General features: G+C 39.7%; 3 protein-coding genes across 3 annotated transcripts; 1 reads left to right on the top strand and 2 right to left on the bottom strand.

Moving 5' to 3' along the window:
• Window positions 1-348: 348 nt before the first annotated feature.
• pin1 (peptidylprolyl cis/trans isomerase, NIMA-interacting 1) lies at window positions 349-4,678 on the bottom strand. The gene is made up of 5 exons (XM_031863251.1): window positions 4,514-4,678; window positions 3,084-3,166; window positions 2,182-2,290; window positions 1,977-2,087; window positions 349-1,256 (listed from the first exon to the last, which is right to left on the bottom strand). The coding sequence occupies exons 1-5, from the start codon at window positions 4,569-4,571 to the stop codon at window positions 1,147-1,149; spliced, it is 471 nt and encodes a 156-aa protein (XP_031719111.1). The 5' UTR covers window positions 4,572-4,678; the 3' UTR covers window positions 349-1,146.
• A 107-nt stretch (window positions 4,679-4,785) lies between these two features.
• On the top strand, window positions 4,786-7,384 carry ubl5 (ubiquitin like 5). Its single transcript, XM_031863252.1, has 5 exons — window positions 4,786-4,872; window positions 5,244-5,308; window positions 5,859-5,942; window positions 6,034-6,071; window positions 6,388-7,384. The coding sequence occupies exons 2-5, from the start codon at window positions 5,253-5,255 to the stop codon at window positions 6,429-6,431; spliced, it is 222 nt and encodes a 73-aa protein (XP_031719112.1). The 5' UTR covers window positions 4,786-4,872; window positions 5,244-5,252; the 3' UTR covers window positions 6,432-7,384.
• A 281-nt stretch (window positions 7,385-7,665) lies between these two features.
• vav1 (vav guanine nucleotide exchange factor 1) lies at window positions 7,666-21,599 on the bottom strand. Its single transcript, XM_031863188.1, has 29 exons — window positions 21,512-21,599; window positions 20,904-20,999; window positions 20,683-20,799; window positions 18,562-18,678; window positions 16,987-17,045; window positions 16,155-16,220; window positions 15,874-15,982; window positions 15,345-15,440; window positions 15,144-15,212; window positions 14,944-15,047; window positions 14,734-14,833; window positions 14,374-14,469; window positions 13,683-13,751; window positions 13,516-13,602; window positions 13,345-13,430; window positions 13,120-13,255; window positions 12,928-13,037; window positions 12,549-12,650; window positions 12,365-12,459; window positions 12,264-12,286; window positions 12,047-12,080; window positions 11,670-11,806; window positions 10,852-10,917; window positions 10,645-10,676; window positions 9,979-10,089; window positions 8,911-8,998; window positions 8,353-8,494; window positions 8,007-8,158; window positions 7,666-7,900 (listed from the first exon to the last, which is right to left on the bottom strand). The coding sequence occupies exons 2-29, from the start codon at window positions 20,988-20,990 to the stop codon at window positions 7,847-7,849; spliced, it is 2,544 nt and encodes an 847-aa protein (XP_031719048.1). The 5' UTR covers window positions 20,991-20,999; window positions 21,512-21,599; the 3' UTR covers window positions 7,666-7,846.
• Between the last annotated feature and the right edge of the window lie 625 nt (window positions 21,600-22,224).

Genomic DNA, 22,224 nt, shown 5'->3' with positions numbered 1-22,224 from the left:
GTAATCTTCTTCTAAAATATTGTTTAAAATCTTATCACATCCTGACAGCAATCAATGAATCAAACACTGACGAAAAAGAAAAATATTTAGGTATCTAAATAAATATATATATAGGCTAGCAACCTTGGGTTGGTTTTTGGTAAATGTATCGGTTATCTGTCGTCTCTGGAGGATTGTTAAAATTGCTTTTCTTTTACACTTCTAAGTATCTATTAAAGGGTCTCACCGAGATAAGTCTTTATCTTTCTCATTAGCCTTTTGAAAATGCTCTCATCCATAAACTACCATTTGAAAATGTATATGATCTCATTGTTTAATTCTGCTCTAAATAAACCACAAAACAACAGACTTATAAAAAGATATTTTTATTGATGCAGGAAAAACTCTGAATAATGACGGTGTTACAGGTCATCTGAACTTTGATGATTTTAAAAGCTGCAGAGCTGATTGTTAAAACCTGGAAGTTTTCAACTGTGCCATCTTTATCTTTGCATATCCTAAGGGAGAGGACACATGCACTTTTCAAAGTGGATTATGACAACAAATGATCGTTTCTTACTGGATATCTGCAAAGGATAACGAACTCAAATCAATGCGAAATGTAGAGAACTCAGAATAACAGCACTTTCTCAAACTGCAATGTATTGGATGTATACTGTATATGTAAATATTTTAAACATCTTACGAATCCATTTTCCAAAACAAGATCGAGGATCTGTTCAGGCACACATACAGTAGAAATGGAAAAGGTTACAGGGAAACATACAGTAAATGGTCCTTTTTTGAAGACATGCACATACAAAAACAAGCTTTTACAGACGCACTTTCAAACATCGCGCATCACATGAAACTGTTTCCACGGGAGGAATCACTTCAACAGAGTCACAGGCACTCATGTTTTTATATAATGGTATTGCCAGGGTTAATAAAAGCTTGAGGTCTCACAGGAATAATCTGCGATACTCCTTGATGTTCAGTGTGATTTAATTGTTCGTACATGTCCGATAGTGCTTGGAACAAAATGATCCCATTAAACTCTTGTTTATTGGGTGGTGTGGATCATTAAAATAAATCGGGTCAGGTTGGGTTGGACTGTGTGTGTGTGTGAAGACTTGAGAGGAAAGTAAAGTATGTGGCTTCTTCCTGTCAACCAGTACGTAGGATGATGTGGACTCCAGATTCAGTAAAAACAGGACCGCTCATGTCTCCCACTTTGAGAGCAAAGGAGGCATCTTCAAAAGGCTTCTGCATTTGACCTAAAACATAAACAGATATATTATGTTGAAGTAATACATTCTTTTATCCACATTCAAATGAAAACTCACACATGAACACGTTGTAAATTATCATCTGTGACCTGTGGGTGCATAGATACTTTTCTTTATTAAAGTACATTAGGTTTTACTTTCAACTGTGGGCGTGTCACTGAGGCACAGCCAGTGAGTGATGGTTATTAAGTTGGAAGCTTGTCAAATATTGCCAGAAATTAAATGAAAGTAAAACAAACGTCAAAATAAATCTTAAAATAATAAAACTAACTACAAGTACCATGTAGTCCCACCTCTGCAGTTTACATCCACGTCTTTCCAAAATATCACCATTTTATCCTATTAGACATGTGATATTGTCATAAATAGTCTATGAATTCTTGAGTGTTTTGTGAGCTTGCAGTGAACTTCAACCACCAAAATCAGATCAGTTTAACCTCGAGTCCAAGAGGGCGTTTGTACCAAATTTGAAAAAATTCCCTCGAGGCGTTCCTGAGATATCAGGTTCACGAGAATGGACCGGATGGACAACCCGAAAACATAGGATATAGGACAGCAGGATACTGTAGTTTTTAATAAACATTAAATAAGAGTATTTGTTGCTGATTACTACACGTTCACCAGAGTTATCCTAAAACACACTCTTCTGCACCTCTCCTTTATTTCATATGAATTTTAAAAAGCTTAACCAGGTACTGGAGTACGTACCTTTGCCAAATAATCCCAGATCTCCACCATTCTTAGCTGAGCTGCAGTCGCTGAACTGAGAAGCCAGGGACTCAAACTTCTCCTCTCCAGACTTGATGTCTTCTATATACTCTGCACAGAAGAGAGGAAAAAAAAAAAAAAAAAAAACTTTAACATGTTGATCAGACGTGATCGAACCCCCCCCCCCCTCCAATGCCTTACGTACTCTGAATGAGCTCCAGGGCCTCGTCTTTAGTTCGTGTGATAGTTTGTTCTCGCCAAGAAGATGGACGACGTGACTGACTGTGCTTCACCAGGAGGTGAGAGCAGCGTACCTGAGTGAGTGAAAAAAAAAAAAAAAAAAACACAAACCGATCAGTGTCAAGAATCAATAAGACTGGTATGAATAAGTCAGTACCACCATCTAATACGACAGAGATAAGATAAATAAATTGTAACAAATGTGCTTTAGTGTTGTTAGTATCGAAGTAAATGTTTTTTTCTTACTCGAGTTGTAAACGTTCGGAAGTCATCAAGACTTCTTTCACAACAATAACTGATCGGGTCAGGAGTTGTAAACGTTCAGAAGCTTTTAATCCCTCAAACCTCAGTCGGCACAAACTGACGCTGTTCAGCCAAAGTTTGTTTTAACCCACCAAACTTTAATTGAAGTTGTAATTCACCAGCCACATAGACATTTTCCTGGCAAATCAAATGTTGTGGTGCAATGATTTTCTAAATATTTAACAAAGCACCATTAAAAGTGTCACTAGTTACAATTTATGAACTAAGAGGTGTTATTAAACATGTGGGACTGAAACCACAGCATGCAACCAGCAGGTTTGGCTCTAGTCTTACGGGGCTGCAATCATTTCTACAAACCACCACATGTCCCTGTGTTTTTTGTTTTTTTCAAATCCAAAACTTTACTTCTTTTTGGCAGGAAGCCCAAATCTTCATTAAGCCTCGTCCACCCATCACTAATTTCAGTCGTCACTAAACTAGTTCAGTCTTGTTTTTATGCCATCTTGTAAAACACTTTGTAACTCTCATTTTGAAGAGTGCTCTGTAATAAAAGTGTATTGTTATTATAATAATAAATACATTTAAAATATTACACATAATAACCTTGTCTGGCTCTCCACGGCCATCTCCCACCGGACGTTCCCACTGGCTGGCGTTGGTGATGTGGTTGAAGTAGTAGACTTTTCCTGCAGGACAAAGAGTGACAGCAAATAAAGATGCATTCAATTACTTTTAATACAAATGAAGGCAGCAGAACAAGCTGAAGACACATTTAATGGTGCTCAATATGAAATTCTGAACATATATATTGCCTCCACGAGGCTCTCAACATGGCAACATAAAGCATCGTTGTCCTGCGAGAAACACATATCTCTAAAGTCAACTTTTCATGAGCTCAGAAAAAGTGCTTTCAGCTTTGTGACGGTGCATTTTCCAGCGGATCCAAGTGAGGTTTTAAATAGTTTATTTAGCTGGAAAATGCATTGTCGCAAAGCTGAAAACAGAGCTGTTTTTCTGAGCTCATACGTTGTTCTCACAGGGCGGCAACTGTATACAAACATAAGATGATCTCATAGAATATGATGCATTTCTTTACATTAAACTAGCCAACATTACAGTTAAAATTAACATGGCTCAAACATCTACAGCAGTAAAATGCAACATAGACATTAATGCAGCACTAACGGAGACCAATTTACTGCTCAATGAGTACTTTTACTTTTCACACTTAATGTACATTTTAAGATTAAGATACACCCTTATTGATCCCCAGCAGGAAAGTGTTGTTTCAGCAGGACAGAAATAAATAATAGGCAATACATTGAATAAGAAATTGACAGTGGTGTAATTAATATGTGTGCATTAATAAAATTGAGTACTGTAACATATTATGTTATATGGTACATTATGATATAGTATGGTATATATGAAACATAGTAGAAAGTGCATCATTGTAATAAAAAAGGCACTACAATAACATAGCAGACCTATATAGTATTTGCTCACAATACTTTAAAATGTAATACTTTAAGTAAGATTTTGAATGCAGGAATTGTATTTGTAGTAGAGTATTTTTAGACTCTGTATACTTCTTCCCTTCACTGTTATGCTGCAGCTAAGTAAACCATAAAATAGTCATGTTTTAATGGGATTGCAATCTACTAAGCTTGTTTTTTTGGCCTCCCAACATAAATATGTAAAATCTGCTCAGGCTCGTGCAGTGCAGGTGACTGAGGCACTGGAGCAGAATGACGTCATGCGGAGGGCCTCGCAGCAGCAGCTCTGGCGCGATCATGAAGCAACACACCCCAAATAACAGCCAAACGACACATTTAGCAAAACACACCTATGAGACAGAGTTACCCGCCACTTGTTTCAGCACATCAGCATCAAAGTTAAAGTCTCATCTGCCTCGTTTTAACACTAAACCACGATGCTGGGTCTGCTAGCTCGTAAGCTAAATCCATAACGGTACATATTGCCATTTAGCTTAGCTAGCTAGCATATTTAGCTTCTCGAGGCTTCTGTCTCACCTGAACTGCGGCTCATTCTTTTCTCCCATCCACCAGGTAACTTCTCCTCGTCTGCCATTGGTATTTCTGCAGCAGCGTTTGCAAATTAAATTTCAATGAAGCTACCGTGTGTGTGACAGGTTGGGCTGCAGCTAAGCAAAGTACGACAGTTAGCAGCGTGTTTACGGTACGAGTTGTTTAGGAATCAGGTCCCGCCTTTTCACTGTCCTATCATAGGCTAATGCTGGCTGTCAATCACCGTTGTGCCCATTTGATTGGCTGAGAGGCTTATACACAAAACAAATCAGCTTTACGGACGGAGGACAGTCCACAGAAAACCATCTAAAAGCAATATTTGTTATTCTAGTGTGAATTTCCAGGTAGGAATGTCACATTTAAGTTAATTTAACACACTGTCATTGACATTTTAAAGACCGAATGTTGGTTTTCTTGTGTGCTTTGTAACATTACGCACATTGGTAAATACAATAGACGCTAATATAACGTTAGCGTGTTGTGAGCTCTAGCTAGCTGGTGTTGGCTAACACCAAACAAAACAACCTGACTTATTTAAACAGATTTTTACAGTTCAGGCTCTGCTTCTCTCACGTGGCCACATGGCTGTAGCTTCTAACTAGCTAAATGTACGACCACCATTGTCTTAAGTTTTATGGACAATTGTTTTGGAGCTACTCAACATTCACACATGTTCATGCTAACCAACTATCTTCATTTCTTCTTTGGCTGACAGAAACTGAAAATGATCGAGGTGGTTTGCAACGATCGCCTGGGCAAGAAAGTCCGGGTAAAGTGCAAGTATCCTTCTCTGAAACTCTGGAGTTACTCCTGAATAATGCGTCCTGCCACACGTGTTGTACCCGGGTCCACGTACAGCTAACGTGGAGTTGATTACAGAGATGCATTCGTTAACAAATGGAAATCTTGGATTTAAGGCCTCTTTTGAACTCAAAATATAGTATAAGGAATAAAACAAGTAAAAATTAGACTCTAAAGAAGACATCAAATAGTGCAAAAGTTAAATGATTGGGATACAATATATCATACAGAAAATAATATATATTTGTGGTAGACTGGTGTGCAGTAGTTGCAAAGTGAATTAATTGCCATTTTATTTAGGTAGTTTTGAAGTCCTAACTTCAAGCATTAAAAAATGCATATTTTCAAAATAAGAGCATTCTGTAATTCAAGACAACTTCCTCCAAGATCAACAAAAAAATATCCATCAACATATTTTCAAGAACCAAGTAAGGCTAGATGACACCATGTTAACCTGTGTTAGTTAAACCACGTTTGAATTGTTTTTCGGTGCCATCACATTGCTACTTCCTTAACTGCCATGTTTCAGTTCTGAAGACACTATTGGAGATCTGAAGAAGCTCATTGCTGCTCAGACAGGAACACGTTTTGACAAGATTGTACTAAAGAAATGGTAAGTTGCTTGTACTGGAGTACTGATCATAACAAGTGTTTCTGTGGCTGTCTTTTATTAGCGGTTGATTGTTCCTCCTCTGTGCCCACAGGTATACCATATTCAAGGACCACGTGTCTCTGGGGGACTGTATCCTATAAACAATCTTTGAAGCGGCTGCCTTTGAATTATTTGCATGAGTAGATCCCATTACCACTGATTTGGATGAACCTCATCTTCATAATATACTTGGAAGTTGCATGTTTTCAATTACTTTTTGAGGTCATTTTAACTTTGATGAAATATTTATTGCAGATACATTAACAAGTCAATATTGTGGATGTCAGCGGTAATAATGTATTTCTGTATGTCATCTGAAAACAGAAGAAGCATTTAATGGTAGCAAACTTTTACCAAGCGGAACTATTTTATCCTGATCGGTTGTACTTAACCACAACATCTGCAGATGAAATCCATGATGGGATGAACCTGGAGCTGTACTACCAGTAGACCAGAGGAGGACCACAGGTCGATGCCACAGATGACCCTCTTCATTGACAGACTCGCAGAGAAATGGAATTGGTCGCAGAAAACCACCTTGATCATCAGAGAGAGAAAGAGCAGTATCTACATAGACATTGCATTGGTCTCAGTTTTAGCGTATGATTTTGTTTGCCCGGAAATTGTGTGAAAGACATGTGCAGTTGTTTTGATATTTTGGAATTAAAGCGGATATTTACCTACCAACAAGGCTGAGTGCTGGTCATTGCTGTCCTGTAATCTTGACTGTAAACTCTTGTATGACTACAATGTAATTTTAAAATGTTTGAACAGAGATCATTGCACTAATTTCTCTGGTACATTGTCAAAATAAATGAACATGACCTAAGCTTATTAAGCAGAAGTATGATTGTGTACTTTTGGTCTCACTGGCATGAAGTATAGTACATGTATTTATTTAATCACTGTACAAACTTGATGTGTTACTTGAGAATTACAATTCTTTGCTACTTCTACTCCACTATATTTCAAAGATACTTTAAAGTACTTTTTACTCCATGTATCTGAAAGCTGTAGTTGCGTATTACTTTACAGATTAAGATTTTTCATGCAAAAGATCTAATCTGTTTATAAAACCGGTATGTAAAGTACCCAGCTGTATATAAAGCTGTTAAAAAGTACAACACTGAAATCCTGCATACACATTAATGCATCTAATTATACAGTGTGTAAAATAGACTCAAATAGCTGGATCAGGTATCCGATACCAGTTACAATCCAGTACATTTATCTGTATTAGTTACATTTTGTCCTACAAAATATTTTCAAGGATAGTGTGCTTCCAACTTTGTGACCATAGTTTGGAAAAGACCGTTTCAACATCACACTAACCCAGTCGTTACACCAAACTAAGCTAAGCATTACAATGCCGCCATGCAAAAAGCCAGACCTGTTGGGGAAGAACTTCATTGTCCTGCACAGAGCTCTGAACTCAACCACATCCACACCTTTAGGATGATTGGAACACCAACTGCAAGCAAGGCCTCTTGACACTGAATGGGAGAAAATACCTGCAGCCAGGTTCCAAGATGTTTTGGAAAGCCGTCCCACAAGAGTGGAGGTTGATACAACAGATTAATGCCCATTGTGTTGAAATGAAATGTTCAACAGTCACATGTGGGTGTAAAGTTTGAGCACATACTTCTAAACCAGGTTAGTTGTATAGACATGAACTAGACATTCAACCGGACAAAACTTTTATTCACAACACTAGACAGTCATTAGATCACAAGTAACAGCATCTTTCTTTCTCACTCGCACACAGCCACACTGGTGCATATGGGTTAATGCAATCGATGGAAACCAGGTATCACGTAGACCTCCACACATACAGTTTGGGTCTATACATCTCCCCTGGAGCCACATCAGCAGTAGTCAGAGTAGTCCTCCTCCACGTAGTTGGCTGGAAAGAACCCCACCTGGAAACAAAGGGGCAGTGCAGGTTAAGACAAGATGCCTGAAAACCTGAAAACCAGGCTACTGAGTGCACCTTTCTAGTTCTTTTTATGTTTGCAATTTCCTCACCCGGCCGTACACCTCTCCTTTCCACCAACCACTGTGAACTTTCTTGGAGAGGATCTTGATGGTGTCTCCTTCCCGCAGCGACAGCTCTGAGCGGTCCCTGGCTGAGAAGTCATACCTGGCCCTCACCTGGCCCAAAGTCCTCAGGCTGCCTCCTGTCAGAAAAGGCCAACGTTGCAACACAGGTGAGCTTCAGAGAATAGTAGAACATTTTGGAAAATCACCTTACTCTAATGTCGATCTTCTCATTTGACTCTCGGCAAGAAAGCAAATACGCATATTTCCCAAATTGTCAAACGATTCCTTAAACATGATCATAATAGTGGGAATGGACAGAGATGTACTGTACCTGGTGTTGTGTTTGCCGTGGTCTGTGGCGTGTCGTTAGGCGAGTTGCTTTCCTCTGGTTGTTTGTAAGGCGTACACAGCGTGGTGTCCACATCCTTAAAGTATTCCTTCAAAGAGTTCTGCTGGTAAAACTGAATCATCTCCTGACACAGGAAGAAGAACCGTAACAAGAGGGGAAGGAGAGTATGAGGAACATGTGAGAGGGATACAAATAATATTAATAATAATCATGATAAACTTTATTCATATGGCACTTTTCAAAACAAAGGTTGCGAAAGCGCTTTACAAGATACAATTGGTAGACAATTTAAAAGTTATATAACATTGACCAAATAAGAAACATTTTACAATAATTAAAACAATACAATATAAAAACATGAAGATAAAAGTCAAGAGAATGGCTTCTCTTCAGGCCAAAAACTCACAAATAAAAATATGTTTTTAAGAAGGATTTAAAAGAGGTTAAGAAGATGTTGGAAGCAGTTTGACAAGAGGAAATAAGTTTTAGTGTATTTCTTCTGGTCACTGGCAGATGCGGTTTAAAAGAACAGCAACTTACAATTATACCCTTGAAGGCTTTCTTGTCATTGATGCGGTACAGGCCTTCATTGGACGTGACCTTAATGTGTCTGGTGTCCATGTTGAACCTGCACGAGCAGAAAGAGGGTTGTTGATACAAGAGATGGCAGTAAAGTAGGTACTCTAAGATTAAAAACATTAATGAGACCCTATTTTAATTATTTGTCTAGAGTCTATGTATGATCACAAAGAGGTTGAATAGTGAGCATTGTTTAGTGCGATAGCTGAATGGTGTCGGTGCTCCTCTAAAAAGGAAAACAAACTTTTTTAACTTCTCCAAAGATTAGTGGCTTTCATATGAGAATGGGTTTTTGTATGAGGTACTAGTTCTTTGTTGCAAAACCTGCATTGTCTTGTTTTTGAGAGGAAGTGATACCAGAGCTCATAGGCATTCAGCAATTTATCTACGTTTAGTTAAGTCATCATTGAACATTGCTGAGCAAGCATGACTGATCATTTATAGGTCAACAGGCATCAGGTGTGTAATTTAGAACTTTAGACATCTGCTTTACAAACAGGGCTGCGACCATCATTCACTTTCATTATCAATTAAACTGCAGATTATTTTCTTATATTAATCCTTTGGTCCTTAAAATGTCACACAATTGTGAATAAAGCTCCCAGAGCTCAAGGCAATGTCTTCAAATTGCTTGTTTTTTCCAAGCAACATTCAAAAACACAAAGATATTTCATTAATTATAATTAAAGACGAAGAAAAGCAGCAAATCTTTAAAGTTAAGAAGCTGGAAACAGTTACGTATTCATTTCGACAGCATTTTAAGATGTAGCTTTACAGTAGGACCTTCATCAAAATTAAATATAGTCATTGAAATGTTGTTGCAACAATATTTTACTGAATACAACCATAACATCTAAAAAAATCTTCACTTTTTAACCAATTTTTGCCCAGTTTGAACCTAGATATCTAGCCATCTATCAACTTGTAAATGACCAAATCAGTCATCTTCAATCTGTACACAGAAAATAAAAGAAAACAAACATTCATTAAGATAAAATTCTCTTAACCGATAAATCTGCGAAGGCTTACTTGAGGCTGATAGCAAACTCTCCTCCATCTTTCTGCCGCACGAGGAATGTTCCATCGGACCGGGACATTAGCAGGTTCTTGGCTGCGGTTCTGTCCATGTTCCCCGCAAACCTTCAAGCACAGTGAGAATCGGAACCTTATGATTTGCTTAAAGCAAGAGTGAAAAAAGTTTGGCCTTTTGTTATTTCTTCTGTCAAAGTGTCCCGACTGCTGCAGTTTTAGTTTGTAGAAAAATAAAGTGTGTGACAATTGGTGCAGTCAGTAGATAACTTTGTGTTTTCGTTTCATTCCACAGTGTCATACTTGATGTTGCCACCAGGAAGCACTAAAGTAACTCAAGCCATTTTTGATTTCATTTAATTCATTGTTATTTGCTGCATTTTGAGTCCTCTTGAGCAAGAACATCATTGTAATTATAACGAGTATCATGATGATAGGTGATGAATAACTAAAGATTACTTTATGCATCCAAAGCTGCTTCAAAAGCACCAGCACTTTGCAGTATCTGATTCTGTTTTTGTGGGGGTTTTGAGGGTTTTCAGTATCAGCTCTGTGGTCTTAATCCTTCCTTGTTGCAGTGCACTGAATTACCAGCAGAATTACAGCTATGAGGTTGACAGGGGTTTGGTGAGAAAGTTATGTAACCGAGTTCCTGTTGATACTCACCAGTTGAATCCAGACAGGTCAGGGTTCTGCCTCTGGGAAAGGGTGAGATCACACAGAGGTTAGATTTAAAACAACGGTCTGTGGTCACAGTTGAAACTCTTTTTTTTTTTTTTTTTTTAAAGAAAAAGAATGTTTTCACATTATTTTGAGTTTGATGGAGGCTGTCTGGTGTTCAGGAGCTCATGTTGGCTCGTGGTTCGTACTCACAGAGATGATGGGCTGAACCTTTTGGCAGGGGAACCATCCCATCTGACCGACTGTCAGGTTCCTTCCCTGAGTGTCACACACACACACACACACACACACAACAGCAAATCACAGGCCGGACCAAGCAGTCATTGCAACATATAAATGAATAATAACATCAACAAGTAACTTATAAACAAATCACCACCCCAAAACAAATGATTCATATGCAGTTGATATCGATCTAAAATAATTTACACCAAATTTGTATGTAGGAAACTTTTATGTTTTTATGTTGTTCTAAAATATTTGCTGTTTTAAAGTCTGTTGTCTGTCTTTTTATATAGTTTTTATGGACACTGCCATCTTGACCATGACTCAGGAGGTTAAATAAATAAATAAATCATGCAACCATAACATAACTGACAAAGAAAGTGTGAGGAGTCAACCTTCAAACTACATTGGGCTTTTGTAAAAACGATCAGCAACAATGTAAATGTCAATCTTTTTCAAAGCAGGTGTTACTAATAACTTTGACGATGGCTCTGTGCTATTCAACCCTGAGAGTGAAGCAGCTAAATGGCATCCAGACATTAAGTTTGATTTATGTTCCATATCAAAACCTTTTAAATGAATCACAGTGGAGTGCTGGTTGGGCCTGAGGGAGGAAGTGGAACGAGATACATGGAGGAAAATGACGAAAGAGTCTGAAAGAGACAAACGCATCTCACACCTACACATTTACCAGAGGAAGCAGGGCTTGAAAACACAACTAGATTACGTGTGACCCCCCCCCCCCCGTCAGAGTGTATATGCTTGTATTTGTTTTTTAACGCTACCTCCCACCAAGGCAAGTCTGCATCCGCCCGGGTCAGCTCAATGATGTCACCTTTGCAGAGGTGTAGCGGTTGACCGAAGCCCACGGGGGGCGGAGGCAAGCCATAATACTCTTGACACACCTCCATCTTAGGAAATCCTGAGTGAGGAGGAGGAAGAGGAGACGTTGAGGAGATCTCATAGGCAATGCAAGAACTTTGACTCATCAAGTATTTAATTTTGTCTTGAACATTTAGGAGGTCGTTTTGGAGAGAAAGCATGACATGACACATCAGACGAAATGAGACCTAAGGTCTGCTTTACACTCGCTACAAATGGGACAGATGCCTCTATTGGAACTATCTCCAGGGAGATTCAATTTAAACATGTTATTTCTTACCAGTGCTTGAATGTCCGGAGGACCTCTGTTTATTCTGGAGGAACAAAAGACAAAAACAAAATTGGAGGAACCGTACCTCAACTTTTATCCATTTGCACAAGTTGACTGTTAAAAGGACGTTAAAATGTCCGTGTAAAATAGTGTGCAGGAAGAGGAAATAAGTCCAACAAGGGCTTATTCATCGCCTCGACAATGTCAAAGACAAACGTAGTCTTACCTTCTTCAGAGTACCAGCATGATCTGTAATATAAAGACAATTTAATGTGAGAGAAGTGATAATTATGCTAATTAGAAGTATTTAAACACACGCAGACAAACCTGAGTTTCGTCCGCAGGCAGGGACTCTGCCTAAACACTCTTTATGTGCAGTCATTTTACAGCGAGTGCAGTGATAGCCCTGGTAAAATATCCCTCTGCAGAAGACAGACGGAGAGATTCAAATGTTGAAAAAGATTTGGAGCTAAGAGTCAAACTGAGAGAAACAGCGAGTGAGACAAAGTACCTTAATAGCATCGAGCAGGCCTTGCAGGAGGTGGTCTCCTCGAAGCAGTGCATCTGGAAGTCGTGGTTGTTGGCTGTGGAGTTATCTGGACACATATTCGACCTGCAAACGTGAAGTACAACTGTTTTAACAAGCATTCACAGAGCGAGAGGGAGGATCCATTTGGTATTCCTGAGACTGAAGAAACCAACAACACAGTGCAGATTGCAAATAACAATCTACAAATCATGTGCATTTCCTATAGCGTTGAGCAATCAGCAAAGATGCAGCACAAGACCATGCAGCTAACATTTCGCAAACAGACTTTCTTTACTCTGATCTTTGGCAAGAATTCAGTGTGTGTATTTATTTCCATGTGTGTAGATGTGTGATAACTCACTGAGCCATCTCAAACTGTTCCAGCCATTTCTTCTTCAGTTCTCTGGTTTTGAAGAATAAATCGTACCCACTCCGCCCGTTGCAGTCCAGCAGAAGGAACAAATAGGACCACTGTTCACAAACACACACCGTTAGCTTCATCAATGCTTTATGGTTGTCTGGTATAATTGGTGCCACAGAGTGGTAGAAAGACCTTCTTATTGTCTTTTTCTCCTGTGGTTTCGTCTCGTATCTGGTAGTACTGTAGTTCAATGATCTCCTTTAGCTCAAACGTCTCTCCGCTCTTCTTCTTACAGATGAACATGGCCTTATCGAAGAGGAACGCATACCTGACGAACAGCCACAGATGCGACACAAGGTCAGATGTATGGCATTAACACACAAAGGACACACTGAGACACAAACAACACACACACACCTGTCCTGTTTAGACTTTTTCTCCGGGATGCAGATCTTCAGCTCTCCGTCGATCTTGGGCCGACCATATAAAGCTAGAGACTGAGACTGAAGAGCAGAGGAGAGTGAGGATGATCAGTAAAATATTAAACACAAGCCTAAAAGAAATTAAGCGTGAATAATGTGACCTCACCATGTTTTCTATGGACAACTGGAAGGTGGTGATCTGTCTGATGATCTCGTTGTCTCGCTTCACCTCGTTCACACACTGCGCCAAGTCCTGCAAACACGCACACAAAGACGAATGAATGAGCGTGTAAATATCCTAAATTAAGGTTGGTGATTAACATAAACACTTACTCTCATGGCGTCGAGAGCTGTGCGGAGGTTGTCCTTCTCTGTAGGGTCAGTGGTGTGCTTCATCAGCTCCTGCAGGCACAAACAGACAAATAATTGACACAAAATGGAAAAAATGAACATACATAAATTATTATATTAGTAGATGATTATAATTTATACATTATTCTAAAAGCAGGATTTTACTGTTGTAGTTGGTTGAGGTGGAGATATTTTGTGTAGGACAGCAGCTACTGATTATGTCTATGGTAGATTTATCTGCTGATTAATCGATTGTTTGGTTTTTAAAACTTCTCAAAATGGAGAGGAAAGCGTGTCACATTTACCCACACAGCGTGACAAAACACAATGCTGGTTTAGTCCAAACCTCAAAATAATTAAAAGGAAAAGCAGCAAATCCATGAAATCTTACAGTTGCCAAGTCAATCCGCTTATTCCTGTAAACTGCACGGTGTAACAAACAAAACATATTTCATAAATGCAACAATCTTAATTTGTAAAGTAACTAAAGCGGTCAGATGAATGTACAATATTTCCCTCTGAAATGTGGACTGAAAGTATAAAGTGATCGGAAAACCAAAGACTCAAGTAAATCACAAGTACCTCAAGTTTGTACTTAAGCACAGTACTTACAGAGTAAATGGGCTTAGTTACATTCCATCACTGCCACACACACACACACGTACAAACATACCTGTAACAGCAGGTGATATTTGAGGACCCTCTGCATTGGGACCATGAGTAAATCCCTGAGAGAAAAACGTCGACTATTTGCTCTGTTTGAACACTCCTAAAAGAGATAGAGAGAGTAAACATCTGCAGTTAACCATTGTCGTGTTAAGAGGATGTTGTGCAGCAGACCCAGCTTTCCCAAACCAAAAATTTCCCTGTAGCCCAGAAAGCATTTCCCGCGTAGACCATCATTATAAAAGCTACGGCCAGTTACTCTTTGTATTTTTAAACTAATATTTAATATTTCTCATACCTTATTGAGACTCTACCTGCACAAATTTGAACCTTGAAAGTACCCAAAAACAGTGCGTCCCTTTCTCACCTCCAGTTTCATTCTTATGTCCTCCCTCGTAGTCGTAAGCTTGTCCAGGTGTTTTGATGCCGCTTCCACCTGACTACAGTAACGACCGTACAGTAAGAGCCTGAGGAGGGGGGTGTGTGTGAGACGTATATTAGAATATATTATAACATACATGTATTTATAGTGTAACTGTACAACAGAAAAAGATGCGTCTGTGTGTGTGTCATGTACCTCTCCTTGTACTTCAGAAACACCTGGTACAGGTTCTTTGCTCCGTAATCGAGGATGGAACTCCGGACCTCCTCCAACATATTGCGATGGGTGTCGGCCAAATCCTACAAATACAAAAAAAAATGTAAACAGGGATAAATACATGAAGGTAAACATGAACTGTACACGTGACCAGGTGTGTAGCAAATCCTCTCAAGTACCTCTATGTTGATGAAGATACTCTCCATGTCTGTAACCTGGAGAAACTTTTGAAGAGGCTTCATAAAGTGCTGCAGAAATATAGAAGGCATGGTTGTTACTCTTGAAGAAATGCATGCTTGTGTGTGTGCCTGTGTGAGTGACTTTGTCCATGTGTGTAAATGCATGGATCTCCTTTTATCAGATTGTAAACGTGTGCACACCTGTAATATAGATTCCAGTGTATCGGAGTATTTCTCTTCCGTCTGTCTGATCTCCTGCAGGCAGCACTCTCGTTTGTCTACTCCGGTCTTCAGCTGCTGCAGAAACACGCAGAAAAACATGTGGAGAGGCATGACGAGACCGGACTTAACAGAAAGTTAATCTTTACATATGTTAGCTATAAAGGACATCATTTGAAGCATTAAAACTTTTTCTTCATATTGGTAGATTAATGTATTTTCTTGCTTCTCCTACTGGTTATTCAATGAAAGTAATTTTTGAACTTGTTTCATTCTTTTCACATAGAAAACAGTAGCAACAATAAATTGATGCATACATACAGTATTTGATAAAATACTGGCATATGACAAGAGGTCTCAAGTAAAAAAAGCTTAACTTTAAGCGGTCATAGGTCACAATTGTTGGAAATTTGGATCATCAGTCAGAGACTGGACCCTGGATTTCTGAACTACTGTGACCTGGTGGCCAAAAGAAGGCCGAAACCTTCCTTTTAGTCCGATGTTCACTTACAGTTTCAGGTTGTTCATCCGTCCTCATCAAGTCTTCATAGATCTCGTCTCCTTCGTTCTCCTCGTCCTCCACAAAGTCGTACAAGTCGTCATCCTCGTCCACCGTGTCACTGATACGCATGATACACATCATCATAGTATAAACATCACCTTCTCACTCCACAGAGAGCTTCTCAAGTTATTAGCAAACACTGGAAGAAGACTCTGCTGTATGTATTTTAAATTGACAATAATTTTCATCCTTTAAGATGATGATTTTAACATTATGAGAAGAAGACTTACTCAATCTGGTCAGACAGGCCGCTGTAGATCTCATCATCAGGAGTGCATCCTTCCAAAGGGAAAGGCCTGGAGGTGGAGAAAGTGTGTGTTTGTAGGCGATGGTGGTAAAGGAAGAACGGAGTAGAGATAATGACAATAACTTGTATTCAAGTAATTAATGTTCCTATTGAATTCACATTGTAGGTGGAGGTAGACAAGTTGCCATTACTGTTATGGCACTAAACAACACTGTCAAGCATTACAAGGATTTCACTTTTAAGTGTCAAGAAAACTGTTATATGTTGAAAATATAATCATTCAAATGCCATTAAAACTAAGGTTTTAATCTGAAAAACTGAAAACTTTTCAACACAATATATTCCAGCAAAAACAGACAACCTCTGCTCCATTAAAATAATTTTACATTATCAATCTCTATTTATTCCTTATCATTATGCAGCAATATAATATGTATATATATTGATATGAACTGAGCCATTCTGCATAATGGGTCCTTTTGGGAGGTCAATGCAAATAATTTTGTATTTTGTACAACTACATTACAGTGTGTTATAAACCATTTATAAAGAGTATTAGATTAGATCCTGATGAGCAGGTGGCACCTTGTATGTCAGCCTCTGCCAATCGGTGAACGAATGTGTGTGTGTGTGTGAATGTTGGCATGTAGTGTACGGCGCTTTGAGTGGTTGGAAGGCTAGAAAGGCACTATATAAAGTCCATTTATCATTTATTAATACTGCTTATGAATGCTAAAAAGAGGAGCATAAAGTAAGGTGTCAAAAAAAACAGCATGAACACTTTGATTACATAACAGAGGAAGGAAGTTACTTACTGGAGTCTTCCTTGTGTAGCAATGGATGAATGAGAGAGGATGGACAAAGTGTCTATAACCTGCCACACACAGAGACACAGTATATCGTTAACAGAGAGAGACACCGCCTGTTAGAGGCACAGTAAGAGCTGTTTCACACTTCAAACATTCACGCTGAATAATTCTTCTCTGACCTGGTTTCACTCTTATTCTAACACTATTTGACTATTTAAGCGAGAATTGCAGTATCATGATGAGTGATCTCAGATAACCATTTTCATGTAACGGGAAATAAACTCAAAGATGTCACACAGCCATCCAAATGAAACTGACTTTTTTTTCCTTATTAAGCAACAATGTGTCAGTGAGCTCTAATACATCTGCCTGGAGTTGGTGTTATGTGTTTAAAATGTTTTATAACTTCTCCCTTTCCAAAATCAAATTGTGACTTCTGTTCTAGTCGAAACTCAGTCCAGAGTTGCATACAAATCAAAAGCTGCCTCCTGAACTGAGGTTCTTTTCTTTCTGAGAGACAAATAGGAAGAAGGTGGGCCGGTCATGACTCTTCTGGGGATATGAAATAAACACACTGTCCGAAGAAAGAATGATATTTCTCAGTCGGTACTGCTGAGCAGCTTTGGTGTGGTTTCTAATTTTATTCAAGACAGTGTTAAGAGGGAAGAATTAACAAGAAGTGAAAGTCTGAAGGAGAAGTTTAGAGGAAAACATTTGAATAGACCGGTTTACAGTCATACTGCCATCTGATTACCAGACTTTGAAAGGAAGACATTTTGGGATATGCACTTATTAGCTTTCTGCTGGAGAGTTAGATTGGCATCACCATCATGTTTGTCTGTTAATTATGAAGAGTGGACTATCTACCGGACAAATTCTTGACACAAAACACCCTTAAAATGGTCAGTTGCCCTTTTTTTTTTTTAATGCCATCGCCCTTTTGAGAGCCGTGTGGAGGCAACAGATATGCTCCGAATATCGAATTTAGCACCTTTAAATTGTAGTGCCGGATTTTCAGTGTGGTAATACTACTTTTATTAAGGATCTGAATACTTCTTGTACCACTGTCAATCACGCTGTTCAGAGTACACCATGCCAGTGTGTTTTCTGCATTTTATTGTACTGGTTGACCGACTTGATACAGTTAAGTGAAATGAGAAGCTCGGTGACAGTAACTGCCTGTAAACTGAACAAGAACTGTAAAAAGACTCCACAGTAAAGTTGAGGTCCACCTCCTGAATCATTGTTCTTAAAGACATTGCTTCCTCTTATTTGTACAATCAAACAAGTGCACTTTTGAAATCTACAATTGTTCACACTAAACTGCTGTGGCTGCACTGCACCGAAAGTGAAAGAACTGTGAAATACTGAATTCCTTCGTTCACTCAGTCGTTTCAATTAGAGAATCACCAAAGTACTTCCTGTTAGGGCTTTGTGGGTGTCTGCAAGCTGCAGTGAGGACTCTGTTCACGCTTCTGACTTCTACCGTAACGACAGTAGAAAGAGGGCGCAATGCGTTTCCCTCATACATTACTGTAATGGATGGACGGATGGATATGGAAAGATGAAGTGGTGCGATACCTTTGCGAAGTCTCGAACATCAAACAGGTCAAAGGCTTCAAACAGCTCATTCTTTTTGAGATGAAACTTCTCCTGACAAACTCCCAGAAACGTCCGGATGTTCTTCAGGCAGAGGAACTAAAAACAAACACACACGTTATATTCACTTTTACTAAAACGATCCACAGAACATGGTGCTGAGAATGGTGCTGAGAAAAAGGTCAGAGGATCACCAAAGTCAGTAGGATTCATAACGTGAAAATCATAAATGTCTGTGCTGAATTTTGTGGCAACCATTCCAGTAGATGTTGAGATATTTCACAGGATAAGTGAAAACTTTGACCCACTAGTGGCACTAGATGCAAAGCCAGGTGATCACCAAAGTGAGTAGGATTCATCCTCTGGGGAACATGAATGTATGTGCAAAATTTCATACACCGCTAGCGACAAAAAGCCGATGGCTGACAACTTTAAAGGAATACCTGTGGCAACGTTCAGCGTAAGCACACGCACACACACACTACAACTTAGACTAAACATTTAAAAAGACAAATAATATGACGCTACAAACAAATAAACGATAAACGTGAAGCAGGAATATATACACAGCACATACAGTAAGACAACCAGAGTTACACATCACATGAAACGTGCAGATTCCAAACAGACTTGATAGATATTGTTGAACAAAGGAGAGCAAATTGTTTTCTCACATTAAGTGACGTGCATACTAAATACAGTTACACAACGCGTACATAAATACTTCTCAGCCACACGGGCCACAGGAAGACGAAGAGCAATGTACCAATACGAGGAAATGTCGTATACTAAAAGAAGCAGCGTGAAGGGCTTTTTCATTTTATAACCAAAAGAAACCACAGAGAGCGCAGTGCACAGCATTGTCTGACATATATCATTTTAGATAACTTCCTGAAGCAGCTGCTCTCTCTCTCGCTCACTTCTGCGTCTCTGTCTGTTCAGCAGTGGGAAATGCGGAACTCTAATTTGAGAAAAGGGGAAACGCTGAGTTCTAACTGATACTGCTGCACATATCGAATCACTCTGTCAAGAGCGCACACGGGGGCACATCCCTGCACCACAGCGTAGTGTTGCAAGAGCACAGGGAAAATCCTCTACTTGTGCAACATCATCAGGTGTGTGTGTGTGTGTGTGTGCACACATCACTGCGGACTGCCGTCTTCCCTTAATCACTGCATGTTTCTTAACCTCATAGGATTTCCCAGAGTTTCACATGCATGTGTAGAAGCACATTAACCCCTGCGCGCGCACACACACACACACACACACACACACACACACACACACACACACACAGTGAGTCCTATCATATATGATCAAGGACTTCTATTGGCACATTTAGGCCAATCCCGTGACAGCCTGTCTTTGTCTCATATTTTCCTCACAGCCTGATTTTGAATCCTCTCTTCTGAGTTCGCGTGCTTGTTTATTAGTTAACATGATGTCTCAAAAGCCTGACAACAGGTTTACATAAAAGACAGTCCATGATCCAAGTTTTAAGTGTGGATCCAGATCCGGGTGAACCCTGGTATTTCTCGAAAGGATTTCTCAGGTGAAAAGATTGATGCCACTCTCAAGTCTGTCGGGTAAATATGCTGGAGCCAGAAGCCGGTTAGCTTAGCTTAGCATAAAGACTGGGAACAGGGGGAAACAGCTAGCTAGGTTTTCCAAAGCTCAATCAACACATATCTTGTTTGTTTGATCCGTACAATAAAAATTCAAATATGACAATTAGCCTTTTAGTGTCGAGTTGTTTCTTGGCGGAGAGAAGTTTCCAGGCTACAGAAAGTTTCAAGAACCTGTTCAGATAAAACAGCTAATAATATTTTTAGAAAACAAGACTTTTAAAGTTTAATAATATAGATTTGGACCTCTCAGAGTACTGCCTAGCTGTTTCTCTTTTCCAGTTCTTCATCATCATCCCCTCCTCAATCTCTACAGCTCTACACTCCCCTGATGGGAACAGATAGAGATCACAGTATTTTCCTATCGGACACCTTGGAGCTTCAGTGCGGCCTCCTGGTTGCTATGGAAATGGCCTATGGAAATGGATCAGGAAAAGGTTTTTGTGTGTGTGTGTGTGTGTGTGTGGGTGTGTGTTACCTGGGACATCTGTGGGCGCAGGTTGATCTCTCTCAGGTTGACGGCCTGAGGCAGCAGGTTGTTGAGTAACTGGCAGAGCAGCACGCCATCTCTCAGCACCTGAGCCAGGTCACACACCTGGCACAGCACACACACAGACGCAAAAAATCAGACTGAGGAACCAAGACATGATGCGTGTTCACGTGCAGGTGTGTGTACTCAATGTGGCACAGCTGATTTACCTGGGCACTCTCCAATGTGACCCGATGGTTCTCAGGAAGAACTCGACAGTCAATCAACCACATCGCACACTGCCGCCACAACTCCATCTTTGTTTTCTGAGGGACAGATCGATTGATTGACACGCCAGATACATTATCACAGGCACAATATTTCAGTAACCACTGATCACTATCACTCTGTACAACATCCAGTAGTCAGTCAGATCAAGTTCAATCTCTTCCGACAATCAGAGATGAGTTAGCTTCACAAGAAGCCATTTGTAGAGTTCACACTGAATGTATTCACTGTCAGAATTTGCACACACAAAATTCTCTGGAAGTGTGAGGTTTGTGTGTGAGGTTTGTGACAGTTTAACTTCTCCCATTGTCCTCAGTAAACTGGAACCTGGATATGGAAATGATTAAAGATGTATTCAATCAGTCAGAGACCAAATTAGTAGCAAATCAGTTGGCCTCCAGCGAACACTGTCATTCGGTCCCTTGAGTGAAATATTGAGGCGGCCCACTTCAAACTCAGTGGAACACCAGAAAAAGAAACTACTCCATTAGAAAACGTAATACATTTCTAACTATATCAGTGTGGGATCACTACTACAATCAGCTCTCACCTTCAGTTTCTGCCGGCAGTTCTCTGTCTTCTCTCACGATGTTCTCCCTCCTTTCATTGTCTGACTTCAGCGCTCTCGTTCTGCCTCTCTTCCGTGGTGGGTGTTCTGCAGATCTGCACTGTGTCGAAGACTTTGACATTATCCCGCAACTTCCTTTTTCGTCTGACGCACCCTCACATTCACACACATGCATACACACAAAGCTGCTGCTGCTGCTGCTGCTGCAGCTGCAGCCGAGCGGCACAAGTTGATAAAAGCAAAGTGTGAAATGGGGCCGTATTATTTGTGTACCAAGAAATCAGATAGAATAGGAATGGCTGTGTATTTGTGCGTGTGCAGTACAGAGTTTATCAAAAGACAATTGTGTTGCAAGGGCAACCACATTATTTAGACTAGTGATTCTCAAGTGGTGGGTCGCGGACCCGTTTTCAGAGAGAAAATAAAAAATAAAATCCTGTTCTTTTAATTTAAAGGGGATTTTTTATGCAGCGGAGTGCCGTCTATTCATACTCCTTAACAATATTTGGCGTTAATGCCTTGTAATGCTAATATCAGCAGCGGATAAACTGAAAACTATACCTCTGTCAAATGACACTATAAGTAGGCGAATTGAAGACATGTTGGATGACAACAAACCACAGCTCGAATTTAGGCAAGTGGTCATTTTACATTACAAATGGACGAATCTACAGACATAACAAACAGAACAGTTT

Source organism: Anarrhichthys ocellatus, unplaced genomic scaffold, assembly GCF_004355925.1.
Source record: "Anarrhichthys ocellatus isolate YVR2014 unplaced genomic scaffold, GSC_Weel_1.0 scaffold28, whole genome shotgun sequence".
Taxonomy (NCBI): Eukaryota; Metazoa; Chordata; class Actinopteri; order Perciformes; family Anarhichadidae; genus Anarrhichthys; species Anarrhichthys ocellatus.
Note: the sequence above shows the minus strand (reverse complement) of the source record. Positions and strands in the feature narration are given on the sequence as shown.

Coding starts and splice junctions, on each gene's coding strand:
- pin1 (XM_031863251.1), bottom strand. CDS start 4,571: ATGGCAGACGAGGAGAAGTTACCTGGTGGATGGGAGAAAAGAATGAGC. Junction 2,291..3,083: donor GCCGTGGAGAGCCAGACAAG/GTTATTATGTGT, acceptor TCACTCACTCAG/GTACGCTGCTCTCACCTCCT. Junction 2,088..2,181: donor GGCCCTGGAGCTCATTCAGA/GTACGTAAGGCA, acceptor TCTTCTGTGCAG/AGTATATAGAAGACATCAAG.
- ubl5 (XM_031863252.1), top strand. CDS start 5,253: ATGATCGAGGTGGTTTGCAACGATCGCCTGGGCAAGAAAGTCCGGGTA. Junction 5,943..6,033: donor AAGATTGTACTAAAGAAATG/GTAAGTTGCTTG, acceptor CTGTGCCCACAG/GTATACCATATTCAAGGACC. Junction 6,072..6,387: donor CCACGTGTCTCTGGGGGACT/GTATCCTATAAA, acceptor CAACATCTGCAG/ATGAAATCCATGATGGGATG.
- vav1 (XM_031863188.1), bottom strand. CDS start 20,990: ATGGAGTTGTGGCGGCAGTGTGCGATGTGGTTGATTGACTGTCGAGTT. Junction 13,256..13,344: donor AAAAAGTCTAAACAGGACAG/GTGTGTGTGTGT, acceptor GCTGTTCGTCAG/GTATGCGTTCCTCTTCGATA. Junction 12,651..12,927: donor GAACAGTTTGAGATGGCTCA/GTGAGTTATCAC, acceptor TCACGTTTGCAG/GTCGAATATGTGTCCAGATA.